At 44.3% G+C, this 19097-nt stretch overlaps 1 protein-coding gene across 1 annotated transcript in view; it reads right to left on the bottom strand.

Annotated features, from left to right (window-relative positions):
• LIMS1 (LIM zinc finger domain containing 1) overlaps positions 1-18907 on the bottom strand; it is a 66842-nt gene extending 47935 nt beyond the window's left edge. The window contains exon 1 of the mRNA XM_057363867.1: positions 18796-18907. Within this exon, the coding sequence (XP_057219850.1) occupies positions 18796-18836 (41 nt within the window). The 5' untranslated portion in view covers positions 18837-18907. The remainder of the gene's footprint in view (positions 1-18795) is intronic.
• Positions 18908-19097: the final 190 nt, after the last annotated feature.

Raw genomic sequence — 19097 nt, forward strand, 5'->3', positions numbered from 1 at the left:
AGCAGTGGGGTTATGGTTCTGTAGAAATCACCCCTGTGTATGATCCAGTTCCCCTTCCGTCACTCAAAGGGATTGCCAGTCYCTGCACACCCTCCCCTACACAAATCCATGTTCACATGGGCTGATGTGGGTTCACCTGAAGATTGTTCATCTGTCACGGGGAACAAGATCGTGCTCCTTTAGCCCACCAGAGGCCATCCTCCAAAGCACCTTGGCAGGCTCCCGCATTTTCATTTTTGGAGAGGGCAGGGAGGCATTTCTCTAAGAGAAAAGGAGTGGCAGGACGGAAGGAATCCAGGCCCAGAGGCACAGTGGGGTGGATCAGTGGGAACACCGCTTGAATCACCCCACCTCCACATTTGCTGCGCCCTGCCAGCCCGCCAATTTTGGCACCGCACTCGCTACCCCTTGACCTCAGCCACCCCATTGGCTGGCTGTGCCCCTTCCCCTTTCCTTCCCTTAACCGGTCTCGGTAAATGGAGCATTAGAAACAGACATTTCACTTTAGGGGAAGAAAACAGCTCTTTAGCCTGCACTGGGAAACCAGCCAGCTCCCATTCAAATCAAACGGAAGGGATCACGTGGATGCATTTCAATTAATTGTACTGGAGAGGCAGGCTGCAAGCARGCTTCCCTTTCAGCCAGACTCCTGTTGGGGAGGTGCTGGTGTACTCAACCAGATTACCTGGGGATTCATCTCATTACACAGTGCTGAAAGCTGGGAGGAGGCTGTATTCGCAGAGGGCTGAATTTAGCAGGGCCATAATGTGGTGGCAAATAAGTGGAAAAAACAAAAACTGTTTTTCCATCTGCTAGAGCTGTGGTCTCCAAATTATTTTAATTGCATACTTCTACTGGTAAAAAAAAAATTAAGCTAATATATGTGTACATTTTAAAATTTATTTATAAATTACGTGCATGTAATTAAACATCACACAAGGGAACTGCAGGGGTTGAAGAGCTGGTTACAGCAACTGTCATCTGCTCACTGGTATTGGTCTACCATACAGGCTCTTATGCCAGCACCAYCATCAAATACTCCAGGGCAACTTTCAGGTAGCATCAGTCTCAGGAAGGAAAAAGAAAACAAAAAGAAACATAACTAAAACAGCACAAGACATCTTGGGAGCAAGAGTGTGTGGTATTTCTCAAGAACTTTTTTTCCCTTAAATGTAATTTTTAAAGCCTCTGTGGACACACACACTTCATGAAAGAATGTGAAGAAGGAGCATTCACAGAGATCCTGAGGGCAATTTAAATATGGGTCACAATATGTTATGCTTACAAACAATCATGTTCAGATAAAGAATTACCATCATGGTTTATCCTTAACAAGCAGTTAAAAACAGAGGTCTGAAGTCAATACTAAACTACAGTGTACTTTTGGCATGTCATTTGTGCTTCCTCTGACAAGAGGCATTCCCATTTCAATTTCTATTTACTTCTAATGGCTATAAAAATAGTAAGTCATCAARTAAAGAAGCACATCAAATACTCAGCATATAAATAAATAAAAAGATCAACATCAGGCGTGAGGTAAGGTACAGGCCATTTTTATTTGTATGAAAATTAGGGCAAACTTACAAGAAGAGAGGAAACAGAACTAGTGTTAGAACTATATCCTTATTTTTTCCTTTAATTAATTCCCTTATGGTTACATGCTTATATCAATAATATAAATATATAAGGGAAATAAAAGTCCTAGACAGATATGTGCTTTAACTTGAAACTTCCACAAACACTACAAACTTATGAACTCGTTTGAAAACAGTACTGCCACACAGCTCAGAAAAGCCTGATGCKTTCAGAATAACCCTCATCACCCTAATCTGAGCACAAGACTTATCAAAAGAAACGGGGTAAAAGTGCATTTTGTGTACTAAACCTTCCAAAAGAAAGAAGTTGCTTGCAAAATTGACTTTCCTGTTTTCTAAGTAATACAGATCTGCGAGAGTGCTAAGCTGTTTTGAACACAGCCCATAACAATTCATAAAAGACTGCAAAAAAGTGSCAGCCTAAATCGTCTTTATTTTACTACTATTTTTAGATCTTGTTAATGCCAGTAACCTACAATTATTAATCTTGATGCATAAAGAGAGTACCAAATTAAATCTTAAGAAGTMACTTTGCTTGTATATCAGACCCCTTTTTTGGTAGCTCTGATCTTCTACTGAAAAACACAGCATCAGTCCAATGTGAAGAATAAGCCTGAGGGGGAAAAAAAGTGTCTCTGAATATTACTCAAAAAAACCCCACTAGTTCTTTTGACASAAAGAAGAGTATTTTCATCAGAATCCACACACGGAAAAGTAATTTGGGTTCCCTCAGCCTCAGGGGGAAAAAAATGTAGAGGAAGTCTTCATTTAAAAAAAAAAMCAAAACAGCCCAAGAAAACTATGCTCAGCAGCCAGGAACTCAGCTCATCGCATCCCCACAGCATGTCCYGTATGCCCCACTCCCTGCTTCACCCCTGATACCACCCCATCACTRCCACGCTGTGAAATGTGAGCAGGGACAATCCAGAGAAAAGCAGAGGCTTTTTGTCATTTTTAGCTCCTCCATGGCTGTGAACATGAAACCCAGGAAGAGACAGTCGACCAGACTGTGGCCAAGGCAACCCACTACTTAATGCTGGTGTCKGYGACAAYTAGAGATTTAAAACACASCAAGTTCCACCTCAACATGAGGAAGAACCTCCTAACACTGAGAGCAACAAAGGACTCGAACAGGCTGCCCAAGGATGTTGTGGAATCTCCCTCTCTGGAGACATTTAAAACCCACCCAGACATGCTCGGGTGCTACCTGCTCTTGCTGACCCTGCCTTGCTTGGGGGATTGGACAAAAAGATCGCCAGAGGTCACTTCCAACCCTATCCATTCTGTGATTCTGTGATTTAAGGGACATATTTATTACTAATTTTTTGATGTGAGAGATTCAAAATGTAAGAGGCAGTTACAGAAATGTGAAAAGACACTACCCATCCTAACTGCTTAAAATGAAACAAAAAGAGAAACCACAAAAAAGGGTGGAAACAAGAATTCAGTAAAAGATGTGATGTTTGGCTCCTTTCAAATCTTAACTTTCAGCCTAGGCCACTGGCTCCTCTTCTGAGCCATTTCAAGTTACTTAAAACTTCTTGTTGTCATTGGGAATGAATCAGTTCCAGTGGGATTTGCAGGGAGTCTTCTGCCCACCCCAGGAAGTGGAGACAAAGGCAGCAACAGGCAGACAGTTTGGGTAGAAAAAGCTGACTCAGTAAGATAGGACTTCAGATGATGAGCGGTGGGAGGGAGGGGAAGGCAATTACCAGCCACAGCCCATAATCGGAAACAATGAAGTTTCATGCTGGAAAGTCCAACATCCCACCAAGTCCCAATATGTTCTAGATTTATTAGTGGTTAGCAGTAGATGCTTGTAAAGAAAGCACAGGAATTCAAGTAAATGGATTCAAGACAGTAATAAAGCCAGAGATGATATACACCAGTATTATATGAAATACAATATGTGAAATGGAAGGGACAGTCAGGGGAGTGCCTTCAAAAAATGATAGGGGAAATGTTTCTGAACTTCTGCTGACATGAATGAGAACAGCTTCAGATGCTCAGTGGTTTCCAAAATAGGACTTGTAATGCACTGCCTTCTCTTCCTGGGTTCATTACAGAAAAGCAGCCTTTTAATTATCCAGATTTAAATAACCCTGAAGTATCCTGTATCTAAAACTTGAAATTAAATCAGATGTTCTCAAAAACATGGTCAAAGTGGCCCAAAATTCCTTTAAATTCTGTATTTTCCATGTCCATGACTTTCAGCCAACTAATGTGAAAATATATTAAAAATAAAATTAAAAATTAAATCAGCCCTCAGCTTTAATCACCAGCGCCAGGTGGAATAGCAACCATATATTGGAAGAGGCAAAAGGGAAGAGAATTGAAGATAAAGTTTCCTTGTGGCCAGAACAGCCACAGTATTTTTCACTGAATTCCTTTCAGCTATGGAGATCTTTATAAATGTGTTATTTGCATGTGGGCAGAGTACAATAGAAACACATGGTTTTATTAACTTTTAAGGAATTAAGATAGGCCAGCCATGCCAAATAGCACATACCTGCCCAAAGGGAGGGATGAATGTTACTGGGGGACCATGTTATGCTGCCATCACCTTCCAAACRGGAGCTGGGAAATACCCTGCTTTTGAAAGGATCAGAACAACAGCCTCTGCTAAGGGAGGAGGTGGCTTTATCTTCAGGCCAATCATTAATGTATGCTTAGACTGCTCAAGGGAAACTTCCCAAACAGAGAATAATCAGTCCAATCAACCTGTAACTGAGAGTATAAAAACAAAGGATTTGTACACCAGACACCACTAAGGAATAACAGGGGTTGTTTCCCCACCATAAGGAATGCCAGTTCAACACCAACTCATTGCTCATGTTCTGAAGAACAACACATTTGGGAAAGCAAAGGCTTCCTTTGTTTTGTTTGCTGGTTGTGTGTGTTTGCTTTTAAGCTTTCTTTTCCCCAAACAAACAACAACAAAAAGAAAATCTGTATACCATTCCTGGCTTGCTCTCTGACATTCAGCAAGCTGCCATCTCCTTGAAAWCACAGTTCAGAGACACAGTTTACACATAGCCCATTTCACAGCTTCTTGGGTGAGATGAAACATGCTGCAGCAGCATGATGCCAAGTACCAATCCACTATAAACTCTTCCTACCCTGACGAGATACTTAAAAAACCCCAAAAAACTATGGTAGGTGATCTRTCCTGCTATAAATCCTACCACCATTAAATTACCTTTAGCCTTCCAACAGTTGGCATGAATTCCATGCTTTGTGCTCTACCCTAATTAAACACAGACATCCTTTTGTGCATGTGCCTGACCATGTTTATCCCACCAAGTAGCATCATACATAAGTGTAAGCCTAGCCCTAAACTGCATATAAACTTACCAACGTGTCCCTGAAAACCACCAACATTTTTATTGTTCAGAAAGTGGGACAGGAATCAGAYTTCCTTATAGTCTAAATGAAATCTGCCAGTACTGTTAACTGAAACAAAATGTATCTAAAAATGCTTGCCCCTTYTAAAAATCCCATTGCAGCCAAATTATCTTCCTCATTTTACTGGCTTTTAGGAGTCATTGTAATTAAAGCACTCCCTCTTCCCACCCTCYGGACTTTTGGGATGCTCCAATGGGACTGCTGCAGTGTGAAAGCAAAAGTAGTAGCAAAATCATCTATTTAATATCAAATGTACTTGATACTGTTGCTGCCAGGGCAGCAAATCTGTTCTAACCAACATTTTCTTTTAACTATCCTCTTCAGAAACGGGCTTCTTCACAAGTGTTTATAAAGGAAATAATAACAGATAGCTCTGAGCAGCCAAACCAAGTGCTCAGCACTCAGCAGAAATCACCAGCATAAATTAATTAGGAATGCAAATACAATACAACATTCACAGAGACTATGATTTCAGCAACTTAATGGATAAATCATTATAGCTGTCCAGAATCAAGTCTAGTTCATGGGGAAGAGGGGGATGATGCTGAATTAACAGAAATCCTGTTTTTACCATTAAATTCCAACGTGCTGCTCCTAATATCATTGAGAAGTAYTGGTACAACCCCAAATAAGGCAAGAAACATTGAGCAAGCAATATAAATACTTAGAAACCACCTTAGAAACCACAGCAACTTCGATACTGCAAGTGTTACCTTCACCTCCCTTCTTTAACGTCTTCAGTACTGAACTGCCTAGCCACAGGCGATTCMAAACCCCACAATTTGTGTGATACATCGTAAGTTATTAAAATCCTCTTGAACAAGCTGACCTATAGATGCAACTTCCCTGCTGCCCCTTAATTTATGTGTATCATTTACTAACCACTGCTACAAGGCACAGCACTTTTCCTCTGCTCTTGCTTTCTTSAAAGGGTGTTCTCACTTTGTCAAAATTTAACCACTGCAGAACACCACCAGCCTCAGAGCAGACCCATGCATGCCCAGGACCTCTACCTGCTCTCGGGTAGGTCACCAGGAACCCCAAATCCCACAGTTCCACAGACACCAATCCCACTCCAACCCCTACCCACCTCCACCAGTTACTCCACTGCCAACCCCAAGCTCTTTCCCTTTCAAGAACACAACTCACTTGCGGTAAAAGTCACACCCCAGAGAGGTGTGACTGAGGACTCACAATAGCTCCTGTGAACAGGAACCTCCTTGCTTACCAATCTGTAACCACTTTTCACCAAAGAACAACATGCAGGTCATCAGMCAAGTGGCTACTGGGCTAAAAATATAAATTAAATTATACCAGTTAGCATACACTGGGTTAATACACAACTTCTTAACAGTCCACTGCATAATACTGAAACCAAACTGTCATTTGGCCTCCATTCTCTGAGCAACCAGACCTGCAGTGATGGTGACTCTCTTTGCTTTTCCGACCTTTTTCTTGCACACATTTACATTTGCATGGCCATCTGCCAAACTATGCAAATCTGATTACAGAAAAAAAAAAGGTATTGCAGAGATCTGTTGAAAAATACTGTAATAACTCTATAGAGTCATATATATGTAGTACAATGATCATTTTTTAAATTAAATTCAGGTCTTTTGAATGAAAAAAAAAAAAGCTGAAACAGCCTTAATTACTATTTACAAAAACAAGAAATAAAGTATACAAAATATACTTTGCTAGAAGTAAAATCCAATGTATGACAACYTCAGCCAAAGGCATTTATCTGCAGACACAGCGATGTGACACTGGCCATGTTGGGTATGTTGGACCCATCTGTCTAACAACCAACTACCCTTCTTTAAATATGAGAAATCAGAGATTAGGAAAATATCCTCCTCTTATGAGGCTGACCTTACTGTACCATCCWGATAAAGCTAAGTCAAAATAGTGATGGGTTTGTCCCTATAGCTCAGACAAAGAAGCCAGGTTTCAAAGCTGACAGAACTACTTYCCAAATATTAGCAGGTATTTTGTCTTATTTGGCCATTGGTGTTCAACTTACAGACTTACGGACTCTTAAGACTACACCAAGCCCCGTTGAAAAGGTCAGTGGAATTCCAATTGCCTTTGAGGAGAATTGGGAAAAACTTGCTGTCTCAACTGTATCAGTTTAACATACTCACCTCTAGAATTCCCATGTTATCAGAAATACTAAACAGTGAGAGATCAAACATACAGTTTCTTTGCTCCTAACTACATGCAGAAGATAATCAAACTCAGAACTCCCCTTTTATATGCATACAGTCTTGAGGAATTGTCACAAAGTTCCACTTATCTATTTCTATTGAAGTTAATGACACACCCCTGCAGATCTGAAAGGAACTGAGTGACTGTGAGTAAGGGGTCATGCAGACAATGACAATGCAAAGAGCTCTAGGGAAGCAAGCAGTAGCACGCTGGCCAGCTAGTTAGAACTGAGCTCAGTTTGACTCTTCATAACTACTGAATAAGCAAACAATCCCTTACTTCAGCAGTTTCCTCTCTTTTCCCCCCATACATAAATTACGAGTGCAATTGGTTCACAGCAGAAAATCGTGCCTCTGTCATGAAGAGAAAGACACTGTTTGCAGCACGGGTTGATGAAGCACTGAAGACATGTGTCCTCTGTAAAAGGGCATTTGTTAGCACAGAAAATGCATTATTTACAGAAGCAAAGAAACAGGATACACCTGAGCTATTAGGAAATCAAACATCCTAGTATGCCACGATAAGGTAATAAAAAATGATAAGGTACAGAAGAAAAAAACCTATTCTGGTGTTCAGAAAAGACAGGAGAGGCAGAATTACCACCTGGTGAGGTGGCCAGGAGGGCCCCCACACCCCTGTTACTATGCAGGCTGCCACACTGCCTTGGATGCTTCAGGTGCTGCCACTTGTTTCCCTAAACTCCTTTATTACTTATTCAGAGCAAACTTTGCATGAAGCCCATGAGGACAGACACGGCACAAAGTCTGTAACCTTTACCACACCTCAAGGAGCCATTTGGGACTCCTCCCCCAGCTGTGCTGTGCCATGCCACACCATCAGCTTCTCCTCTGGCATGCAGCATCCTGAYGAGGGGCAGCTGCAACTCCCCAGCATCCAGCAGAAAAATAGCAAATGACCATTTGTGGAGCTGACAGGCAGAACCCAAGCAACCCTTGCCACAGTGCTTTTGGTGCCACACCATCTTCCGCTGAGGTTTTAAAATCTTAATTTCTGTTGGTGCATTTCTTGCTTTGGAAGAGAGACTTCAGAAGGGGCATCCTGCATTTGTTTATATGCCTGACCAGATAATTGCTAATAATAATTTGGAGACAATATCCTATCGCAATACCTGCTTGTACTGAATAAACAGAGTTAAGGAAAAATTTATGGCAGAATCACTTACAAAAAATCTGTTTTCTCCTACCACTCTTCTTACCTATGTGGTTGGTTTAAATATTTCATGTGCCAGATAGATGTATGTTATGAAAAAGCTTATAAAGAGAATACAGAACACAGATGCACTTAACCTTTGTGTAAGCCACAAATAGTAGGAGTAAACCCAGCTCCTCCTGAGAACACCTATCATGCCAGGTCCATGCACTTGAGTTCCTGGCTTCAAGGAAATTACAGTTTAAACTTGTAACTTGACCTGAGGGAATTCTGGAATTTAACTTAAGGGCTCTGCATGAACAGCACTGTATTGTCTTCAGACTAAGCAAATTAACTWGATTATTTGTACTTAGATACATTTCACTATAAATTCCTCAAAAGCAAGTATGTCCTTTTTAAACATTTTTAATGTTCATTTTAAGATAAGAATACTTGAAACAAATATTATCTCCTTGTCCTGCCTGATTTCTCTTAATTTCATTGCATAAAAAATATAGGAAAAAGCTTTCAGTAAATGCAATTCTCTAAATGTCCTTGCAACATTTCCACTCAAGCACCAAGTCAGCACCAAAGTGTGAAATATTGGATATTGACAGCATCAATGCTTTCACCTTATTAAACTTTAAATCAACATGGACTTTATATTTTGAGAACTCTGTGGTATAAAGAAAAAAAAATTTTTAAGCTGTGGATTTCCTTACAATTCATTCAGGCAGAATTCTTTCCTTGCATCCCCAAGACCAGCTTCAAGAACATTCCTATTTAAACCATGAACACAGAGTGGATCTAGTATTCTTTCCAAATTTGATGGAAAACCTTTTGACTTGGAACTAAGACCTTGCTCATTTTGCATATCCTTTCATGAAAAGGGATTGATCTGGACTCAGCAGCTTKTCATTATGTTCCCCTCCCACTGTGGCAGGGACAACTAGTAAATACCTGGCAATGCAAAACAAGGAAGGAGCATAACTCAACATACGAGAGAAAGATCCTCTCCTTGACATTTTTACCATCAATACCCTTCATGCCTACACGTGTTGGACACCAGAACACTGCTTTCAGTGGTGCAGCTCCTCCTCTGGGAGAAGGGAGCCCTTTTTCCCACAGAAGACCTCCCAGGCCAATTACCACCTCAATCACGCTGTGGCTGTGTCGGCTATGGCGGCTGCTTCGGGCACAGTGACTGAGATCCCAGAATCTGCCCCACCCCAYCCCTTCTGTGAACTCCCTCTTGGCCTTTTTGTATGTGCATGGAAGTAACACTGCTGCACATTTTTAACTGTATGCTATTGCACTTAACAGAAAATCCATTATGAAAATCAAGACACACAGCTAAACATTATCAAAACCCATCAGGTAAAAATGATTAGACCACTTTTACCTCAGATGACACAAAATACTCATTTTATAATTCTGCTTTCATTGGGAATCTGTCCCAGCTGAAAGTGCCCTGAAAAGGTATCAGTATCACGCAATGGCATTAAACTTCTTTAATGCCCCTTTCAAGTACATTGACAAAGCTATTCATAAATGAATAAATAACRCAAGGTGAGCAGAAAGATTTCCCATCAAACCTGAGCAGTAATGCAATATTACCATTCCTGGGTCCTTTGCCATTTTATCATGCGCTAGTAATTCTCCCAAGGGTGATGTCAAGGATCCTCTTAACTGTACTGTTTGCCCATCTCTGCATGGTAATGATAAAAATATTGATTTTCACATTTGTGATTCAGATGCAATTTGACACAAGAAGTCTAAATTATTTCCCCCTTGCAGTGCATCAGCAATCACAAGCACAAAGAGCTTCACTCACATCAAAATGAAGCAGCCTTGTTAATACACAATACTTCATTTTCTCTGTACTTTTCAAAATGAAGGCCTGGCCCAGCAGTAGCTTTGTAAYGCAGACTGTGGAGGGGATCACAGAATGGTTTGGGTTGGAAGGGATGTCCCTTGGACTGGGACATCTTCAACTCAATCAGACGTGTCTGAGAAGCTGGAGGGTAAGATTTTCCTTGGGTATGAGCTGACACCAAGGAGGATCCTGCCTTGCCTTGAGARCCCTGACACATCAAACACCCCACTGTCCCTGAAAACCCTCACACCCTCTCCAGGTCCGGCTGGAGAGGTCAGTTTGGTAATTCCTATCCTGAATGCGACAATAAGGAAAACGTGGCTTTCAGTCTTAAAGTTTGAAAACTCTGACCTTTAGGCTTACACCAGGTCTAACCACCAGCAATATTCCAGCCCTCCTCCCTCACTTCACCTGACTGCAAAGCTACGGCACAACTCATCCCTCCATCAGCCAAAGCTAAACCCAGCCTGGTGACCCGACAGCTCAGGCCAGTGCCTGAAGATATCCAAATTCCAGCATGGCATTAGCCATTTCAGAGAGGATATCATATGAGCAGGATGCCCACGAAGAAGGGGAGCCTTTTCAGTCTGAAAACAGAGAAATTATAACTGAGAGAATTCAACAGCAGGGGATTCATCCCGGGGCTGTGAGCCCTTCAGTTTACCCCAGAAACCATCCTGGCTCTGTGAGTTGCTTCTATTTTTTTTATGTGAACCTGAAACAGTTCTTCAGTGTCTGAATGAACAGGAAATCAGCCAAAAGAATAAGACCCACTRGCCTTTAGATTATTACAAACAATTAACAATAAGCTACTATTCTCTTACAGAAATCACACTTCTTTGATGCACAACAGCAAACAAGCCCACTAAAGGGGCAAACGGAGGCAGATTTTTTTCCAGAAGGTAAGTACTTTTCTAAATAACACCTATCGTGAGGACCATATTTATACAACTTTTTCAACAAACAAGACTTTTGAAAGTCTGCTATAATCTACTGAGRAGAAAAGATCAAAGAAACTAACAGGAAGGCCAGGATGCAATCAAAATATTTGATCAGTGAGCGGTTTTGTATCCAAGCCATAAACTCAAGGKCATTTCAATGGAACCTGTGGGAGGAGAAGCTGCTGTGAACACCTGGAGGTTTTGTGGTCATGGCAGATTGAGCCCCTTAAGGGAAACCTCATGCCCCACTGCCATCCCTGCAGCCCTCCCTGCACAGGACACCAAGGGCACCCACCATCCCCAGCCTCCCATCATTTTCAGTGCAGCTATGTTAAACAACCAAGGTTGGAAATTTTACTCATTCTCCTACATCCCACCACCTCCCCCACCAAAGTTAAATATTTGGCCTTTGGTTAAACTRCATGGCTTTTTGTTTTTCCTTTCAGAGCGGTCTCACGATCTCCGTGTGACCCCRGTGGGAGGACAGAGGGAGGCAGGGAGACCCCAGCATGCACTCAGAGCACTGCTAGAGCCCAGTGAGCATCAGCCCACTCAACAGCAGAGATGGGTGTARTAAGCTTTTAAATACTTCCTTTCTCTACTTTTTTTTTCAAAGAAAAAAGAACAGCCACTGGTAGTTTCTGATTTTCCTCCTCACGCCTTTTTTTTTTTAATTACTACTTAGCAAAATTTAAACAACTACATGTTTGGATGCAACTCAATTTAAACAACTGCTTCGACAGTTTAATTTTGGGGGAAAAATAGCAAATTCTTACTTTCTTGAAAGGCTTTACTTTTAGTTATTTGTATATTCCCTAGGTTATTAGCACATTTCCCTTGGCTTTTCTGACAGCAATATACATGTCCTTGTAACCAGAGAAGTATGGGAAATTCGGGAAACATCCAACTGTGTATAAACATTTAAAGCTCAGACACTCTAACACAAAACAAGTACCTCTCTGAAACAAACTTCTCCAGATGTTTTAATGTACTTTTATATATAGATAGATATATATAAAAGATGTGACTCAGGCATGGAAAGCCAAAAGAATGTTCTCATTTCCTGAGAATGACTAACAAAAAGGGAAAAAATATGAATGAAGGAACAAAGATTTCAGAAGTCAGCTTTTTCTTAACAGCAGCAGCTTTAAAATGCTCCACTTCAAACCCTTTTTCATATAATCAGACTATTGCCTCTCTCTTGCAACTGCATATACTCACAAAAGAAAACACAGAAAGCAGAAAAAAAATGTTTTCTGGGTTATTTAAAGTACTACAGAAACGTCTCATTAGAGAAGTGCCTGCCATTCTTTCAGTTCCAGTGAAGCTCCCTCTCCCACCGCCTGCCTTGTCTCCRCGGCACAGTGGCTGCGAACAAGCCAGAGCCACGTGTGCTGTGGCTGTCCCACAGCTCTGTCTCTGCGTGGTGGCACTCAGCCTGAAACACCTCACAGTGTATCCTCCTCAATTGTTTTTTTCTGACAGTACAAGTGGGCATAAACAGCAGTTCCTCTGGGACCTAAAAGCAATGGGTAAAGAAAGCTAGCCCATGGACGTCTTCAGATCATGAAGTCTTGTCATACCAACAAAAATCAGGCAGATTTAAACAGGGAGTAGATGTGTCACTATTCTTCCGTGTCCTTTCTAACCATAACTTATGCATCAGGGGGGCAGGACATGGGATTTCCTTCCTCTGAACCCTTTGAAGGTGCATTTCTGCAAACCAATTCTGTGAGTACTGTGACTAAACCACTGCCGGGGTGGTTTCCCTTCAGGCAGGGCAGTAGGAGGGCACAGAAAGCTGCAGAGTGAACGTACTCAAGTGCACTTTCCACAACAGAAAGCAAAATTGCCCAGATAATCCTTCTGTGACCACCTGCAGGCAGGTGATCCCTCTTCCAGTGCAACAGAGCATGGACTCCCAATCTTGACACGGCACCCAGGGCAGCCCGAGCAGTCCCCAGATCGAACCCAGACCACCGAACACTGCTCTGTCTTTAAATCCCARCATCTTGTCACAGAACCCGCTTTTCACACTGTTCTTTGGGCCACAGCTACATGACCCACACACAAATCTATGCTTCTGCCAAAAATTGGTATCGCCACCTTTCCCAAGTTCTTTCCCCTCGACGTCACTGCCACTCACAAGATCAAGKAATCCATCCAGATTAGACAAACTCAGTTTTAACCTGTGTATCTAACAATCTCTCTTACCATAGATTTTCAGCTGGCTCAGGTCCCTGGTGCTGGCATGTTGGGGGACGGGAAGGTGTGGGTCACCCCAGGCGGCTGTAGCATAACCATACGCTTAATTAAAATGTCTCTGTAAGCACTGCCGCCTGTGGGAAGAGCAGCTGCCCTGGCATGGCCCACAGATGGTCTGTCCTGAATCCCAAAATCCCAACACTGGCCAGAGCTGGGTCTGCGAGATAGCTGCTGCCAAGTGAATCTCAGCCCACTTACAGCAAACCCCAGCAAAAGTAAGTTACTGAATACAGCACAAATGTGGGTCTCTCTGCCGTGAAACACAAGTCTGTCCTGCTACCAGCACAGTTCAGAAGAGCACGGTGGTCATATGCAAAGCTCAGCAATACGTGCCTATTTGCAAGCATTTCCTCACGAAAACCAGAGGGTTTTGCAAGCAGAGGCTGCTGTGCCAATTCAGCCCCGGATCTGCAGGGGCCGCCTTCCCCCGGCAGTGCCGGCGACACCCGCCTGCCAAACTGTATTTTTCATTCCCAAATCAGAGSTGCAGAGTGCCAGGAGACTCTGAAGGAGGACTCAGGGATGCAAGGTTCTATAAGGCAGGAGGCTGACAGCCAAATCCTTAACACCGTCAGGCAGTGCCCAGCCCCAGTGGGAATGGCCAGGCCCCCACAAAGAGTCCTTGCAAAGTATGAAGGTCCTTTTCTCCCCTCCCAGGGTGGATTTGAAACTAATTCTCTGCGCGGTTCCCTCTCCCCACATCAATCCCACAGCTGCTGCACATCAGTGTGGGGTCTGGACTGAAGCCACCTTGCCATGTTACTGCCTCCCAAATATTTGCTGGCTTTACAACATTCCTTTGCTGCGGTCTCTCCCAGTGCCCCCAACTACAATAAAACAATACATTAATAAGAAAATGCTTTTAATKTTGAGCACAGCAGCTATCCCATGCTGCTCTGGCCACCCAGGAAATGTTCACAAAGTCATTACAATGCCTTAGCTTCCCAGATAATCCACATCAATTCCCCACCCACGATGTGAGCAATAAACCCTCGAYTTTAACTCTACTGTTCACATCAGTTTAGGTTTTACTCAGACAACAGCCCATCCACTGGTGTTCTCTCAGTTCTTCAGTGCAAGCAGTGCCTAAAACAATCCAAAATGCACTACGTGACTAAGGACCCACCATCTTATTGAATTCTACACAAGTGGCTAGYAAGGTTTTTTAATAAATCAAAAAGTGATGAAAAGAAGGATCATCAGAGCTGGAATTCGAGAACTTATTTAAAATATAAAGAAAAGCAATCAATACGAAAAACACAGAGCACAAAACCTCCTCCTGGGTGCCAACCATGTTGTAATGCTATTTTTCATGCACCCTAGGGTGCTTCAAACTATGCCATTTTGGCACAGGAACGTGGTTTCAGGCCACAGAGGAGGTCCACTTTGCCCATAGTCTGTCACTGGCTACACCATCAGCTTCCGGACCCTGGACATCTCTGACAGGATCCAGATGCTGAGACAAATTCAAACTGTTAGACATAAAGARTTACTATGGCACACAAAACCAGCCAAGGAAATTACAGTATCTTGATTCTTTTTTCCTCCCCTTCTATCTGCTAAAAAACAGAAGCCAGCATTTTCATAAAAAMTTACACACCACAGGAAGGGAAATGCTGAAGTAATTGCAAAGGAGCATCCTAATTTGAAGAAAAGCATTAACCCCAGGGCACAGTCCCCTGCTATGTTTTCCCTAATTGTCAGACTGAATTAGGACCTTTCACCCTTTCTGCCCCAGCACCAGCATTTCTGCACAGGCTGTTAAGGATGAYGTGATCTGTAACACATCCTAACACCACGAGGAGAGCAGACCACGTACATGGCTGCTTGGTTCACACTGCATAGCTTAGACAAGGGAAGGCTTTGGCTATGAAAACGTGACTGTCAGTTTCATTTTTTTTGTCATCAGCACTGGCCATCATGGAAAGACCTGGCGTAACTGCCCCACCGACCACCAAGCTGCTTTTAGCACAGCTAATAATTAAAGCCTCCCTATACTGAAAAGTAATAAGAGACTTCATTATGCTACAGAGTAAAAAACTTTTGAACTGGCCTTTGGAGGAGAACAAAGCACAGACAAATCAGGATGTGTAACCTGACACACAGCATGAAGCCACAATCGCAGGAGCTGAAAAGCCTGCCTTAAGTGCTCCAATAATAAATATTTTACTGCAACTTGAAAAAGGATTTGTTAACTGCGCAAACCACTGTCTGCATATTGCAGACCACKAATAGTTCCCCTGCAGCAACTGTACAGAGCCTGATCTCGGAAAAARATCTATGCACTACAACTGAGACGGAACTGCAGCATCACATTTATTTAGAGTCCCCTATCAAAGCCAGTAACACCATGAAGTGCCCTCATTTTTCAGCTTCACAGTCTACACTGGAGTAAGAGGTGTAAATCCAATGAGYCTATTCTAGTTTTTCAAATGTAGTTACACTTTGAACAAAGAGAAGCTGGCTTTGTCCAGTATTTTGCTGCATGCTGACCTGTATTTCTTGCTGCAACAAAAAAATCAGTTTGTTCTAGAAAACTACAAAAGCTTAAGATAACAGTGGTTCTGAACTGAGAAGCTAATGCTTTTCTCTGAACCACATACGAAACTTATTCTAACAATAACACATCAAGATGAGTTCAGCACAACCAGCTGAAAAAGCTGCCCACAAAATTCAGAGGACATTTATAAAGCAAGCAGGCACTGCCACAACGAGCTGTAAGCCCCAGACAGGACACCAAGCAATCCTGAATGCCCCACCACTACCCAGCATCGACCCACTGCGCATTTGTCCTTACCCAAATTCCCCTCTTYCAGGGCACAGTCCGGTCTCCCAGCGTGATGCTGAATGAGAAAGCTGTGCCTCAATAATGAGTGTTCAAGTGACAGTGCCAGCCTGCAAGTTCCTCTAGTTGCAAAACAAAAGCCACAGGAGTGACTCAAGTTCAAAAAGYCTCCATAAAACAAAGCGGAAAAAAATAGTTTAAAAAGGAGAGTATTTCCTTGCGCATACCCATTGGCCAGATGTCTGCTGCTTTTCTATGTACCAAATCTGAAGAGAGACGTCCATTCATTCTTTCCTTTTTTGTTTTCTTCACCAAAACTCAGATTACTTAAACTCTCTAAATCAGACCAAAAAGTCAAGACACAAAATCCCTTAAGAATTTCAGCTTGTGAAGRCCTTTGAGATAACTTTACATTTTGTTAAAAACTAGGTTTGAATGAAATATTCACTTTTTTAGTGKTTTTTTTTTTWAACTCAAAGAATCAAAACACTCTGATATTTAATTTTCCCTCCTTGTATTTTACGAAATCAAAATACATCTTTCAAGAGCCTTACCCCTTTGTTTTGACTTCAGTGTACTGGAATTGTCTACAGAAAACCTCCTCAGCCAGAAGGCTTGGAAACAGCTTTTCCAAAGAAGCTGATTTCACAGTCTCTCACCACTGTACCACCCTGCCAGAAGTGCAGCCCTGCCTGTCCTGCTCATCACCTGCCTGTCCTGCTCCCCTGAGCAGAGCTTTAGTGACAATGAACTGCACAGAACCTTCATCTCCTTAACCACAGCACAGCCCCCTGCCCTCCACACAGCGATTCACCCCAAAAGAATGGTGAGAGGAACAGAGGAAGCCAGCTAGTTTAGGCAAGAGACCCCATGTCCAGCCTGTACTGGGCAACCAGATCTTATTCAGGGTGCASCAACAGCGGCAGGACTCCACACTTACTCTCAGCCACAAGAGGATTTATTTGGCCAGGAGGCAGCATGGCTGTTCCTGGTGCTCTGAAAGGATGCTTGAGCCACCACCTGCACCCTGGATGGCTCTGCTGCCACCAATGTTTCCCGGGGTGTGTTGGCCAGCCACACGCTGCTGCAGGTAAGCTCCCTGCTACTTCATCTCTGCAAGTTTCTGCAAGTGTGGGCTCTAGTCTGACTTTGTCCCAAAATTTCTCRCTGTGCCAGGGGTGTAGCCTAGCTCATATCCTGGGAAGCATGTATCAGCAGGGCAGCTGGCCCGCTCTCTGGCAGCTTCAGCACAATAGATGCCAAATCCATAATTGCTCTGTTTACCTGGCCGAAGAGGCGGYTCAGCCAAAGCACCTGTGTGGGGCTGAAAGACACACAGCTAYGTGCAGTCACAACAGACTGACGCTGGCGGCACAAATACTGACAACTCGGCTGCTTTCAGGAATGCAGAAAGAATCCTGGCCTGGAAGCATYCACCACCCACTAGCAAAGCAAGTGGCTTTTGGAATGTCTGAAGAAAAAACAGTTACCTCAATACTTASGCACACCTGAATCACATTATCATGTTTTTCTAAGCATGTAGCTGCACTGCAGCTGGAGCRAAAGCTGGTCAAGGCTGGTGAGATCCTGTGCAGGGCATGAGGGTACTGACCCTGGGAGCAGAGCTGGCTCACCTGGCACAGGATGGCACCACTGGAGCCCCAACTCAGCCTGACTTTGCAGCTGCCACTTTTCTCTAAAGGAATGGTGAAGAGCTGGAGGAGCCTACAGGATAAGTTGGATGTKGGAAAGATAAGGTGGTCTTTAGTCAGGCTAAAGTTTGTGTGCCAGCGGCCATTCCAAACCTGCAGTCCAAAGCAGCTACAGAATCATTCCTTTGTCTTCCCTCAGCTCCAGGTTTTGTCATATTAGTACAACACTTTGCCAAGTGGTTTACTTAGGGCCGTTTCTTCCCAAGAAACAACTGCACAGGGCGAGGCTCTGAAACGGTGGGCAATGAACAGAGCAGCCTTTGCTTTGCACAGTCCAGCCCCATTAACCTGTCCCTAAGGTAGGACTGCACTGTAACTGTGGGATATGCATAAACCAGCACGAATCTCACATCAACACMCGAGGTTACTTAGTTTGAACCTTTTAAAACAACCACCACCCGCCCCGGACAGAGCGCATTTGCAGGCACTGGGCTCAGACCGCGCTTACACCGCGTTCGGGACATGCGAGCCCCATTCTGGGCGTTATCCCCGACCTGCAGCGAGAGCACCGGAGCCGCCCCAGTGCTCCGTGAGGGCGCGGAACGCCGAAAGAGGAATTGCGGAGYGAAGGGATTCCTGCAGTGCCTCTCGCCGCCGCTGCCGGGGCCAGCGGAAAGTTTCCCCGTGGAACGGACACTTCACCGGGGGAGCAGCAGGGACAGCCTGCGCGGCTGCGGGCCCCCCGAGCCCTCAGCGGGACCCCGGCCCGACCCCGGCGGCGCCCCCGGGAGCAGCGGGAAAGCGCCTTTCCCGGGCAGCAGCCGTGACAGCGGCGCGGCCGACACAAAGCAACGCCCTCGACAGCCGCCCGCCGCGGGAGGCGGGACGGACGGCGCGGGCGGCCCCAGCGCTCTCCTACCTGTTACAGTTCATCCCCGCCGCCGCCGCCACCCCCAGCATCCCGCCGGCCGCCGCTCCCGCCGCTCCCGCCAAGCGCTCCCGGCCGGCGGCGGGAGGGGCCTCGCCGGGCCGCGGTAATGGCGCTGGGCCGCCCCGCCGGCACCCGCCCCGGGCCCGCTGCGCCCCCGCGCGGGGAGAGCGGGGATAGCACCGCCGGGACAGCGGGGATCGAACCGCTGGGAAAGAGGGGATAGAGGGGATAGCAGCGCCGGGAGAGGGGGGATAGCAGCGCCGGGAGAGGGGATAGCACCGCCGGGAGAG

This window comes from Malurus melanocephalus, unplaced genomic scaffold (assembly GCF_030028575.1).
Source record: "Malurus melanocephalus ecotype Western Australia unplaced genomic scaffold, MMel_1.1 scaffold_1, whole genome shotgun sequence".
Taxonomy (NCBI): Eukaryota; Metazoa; Chordata; class Aves; order Passeriformes; family Maluridae; genus Malurus; species Malurus melanocephalus.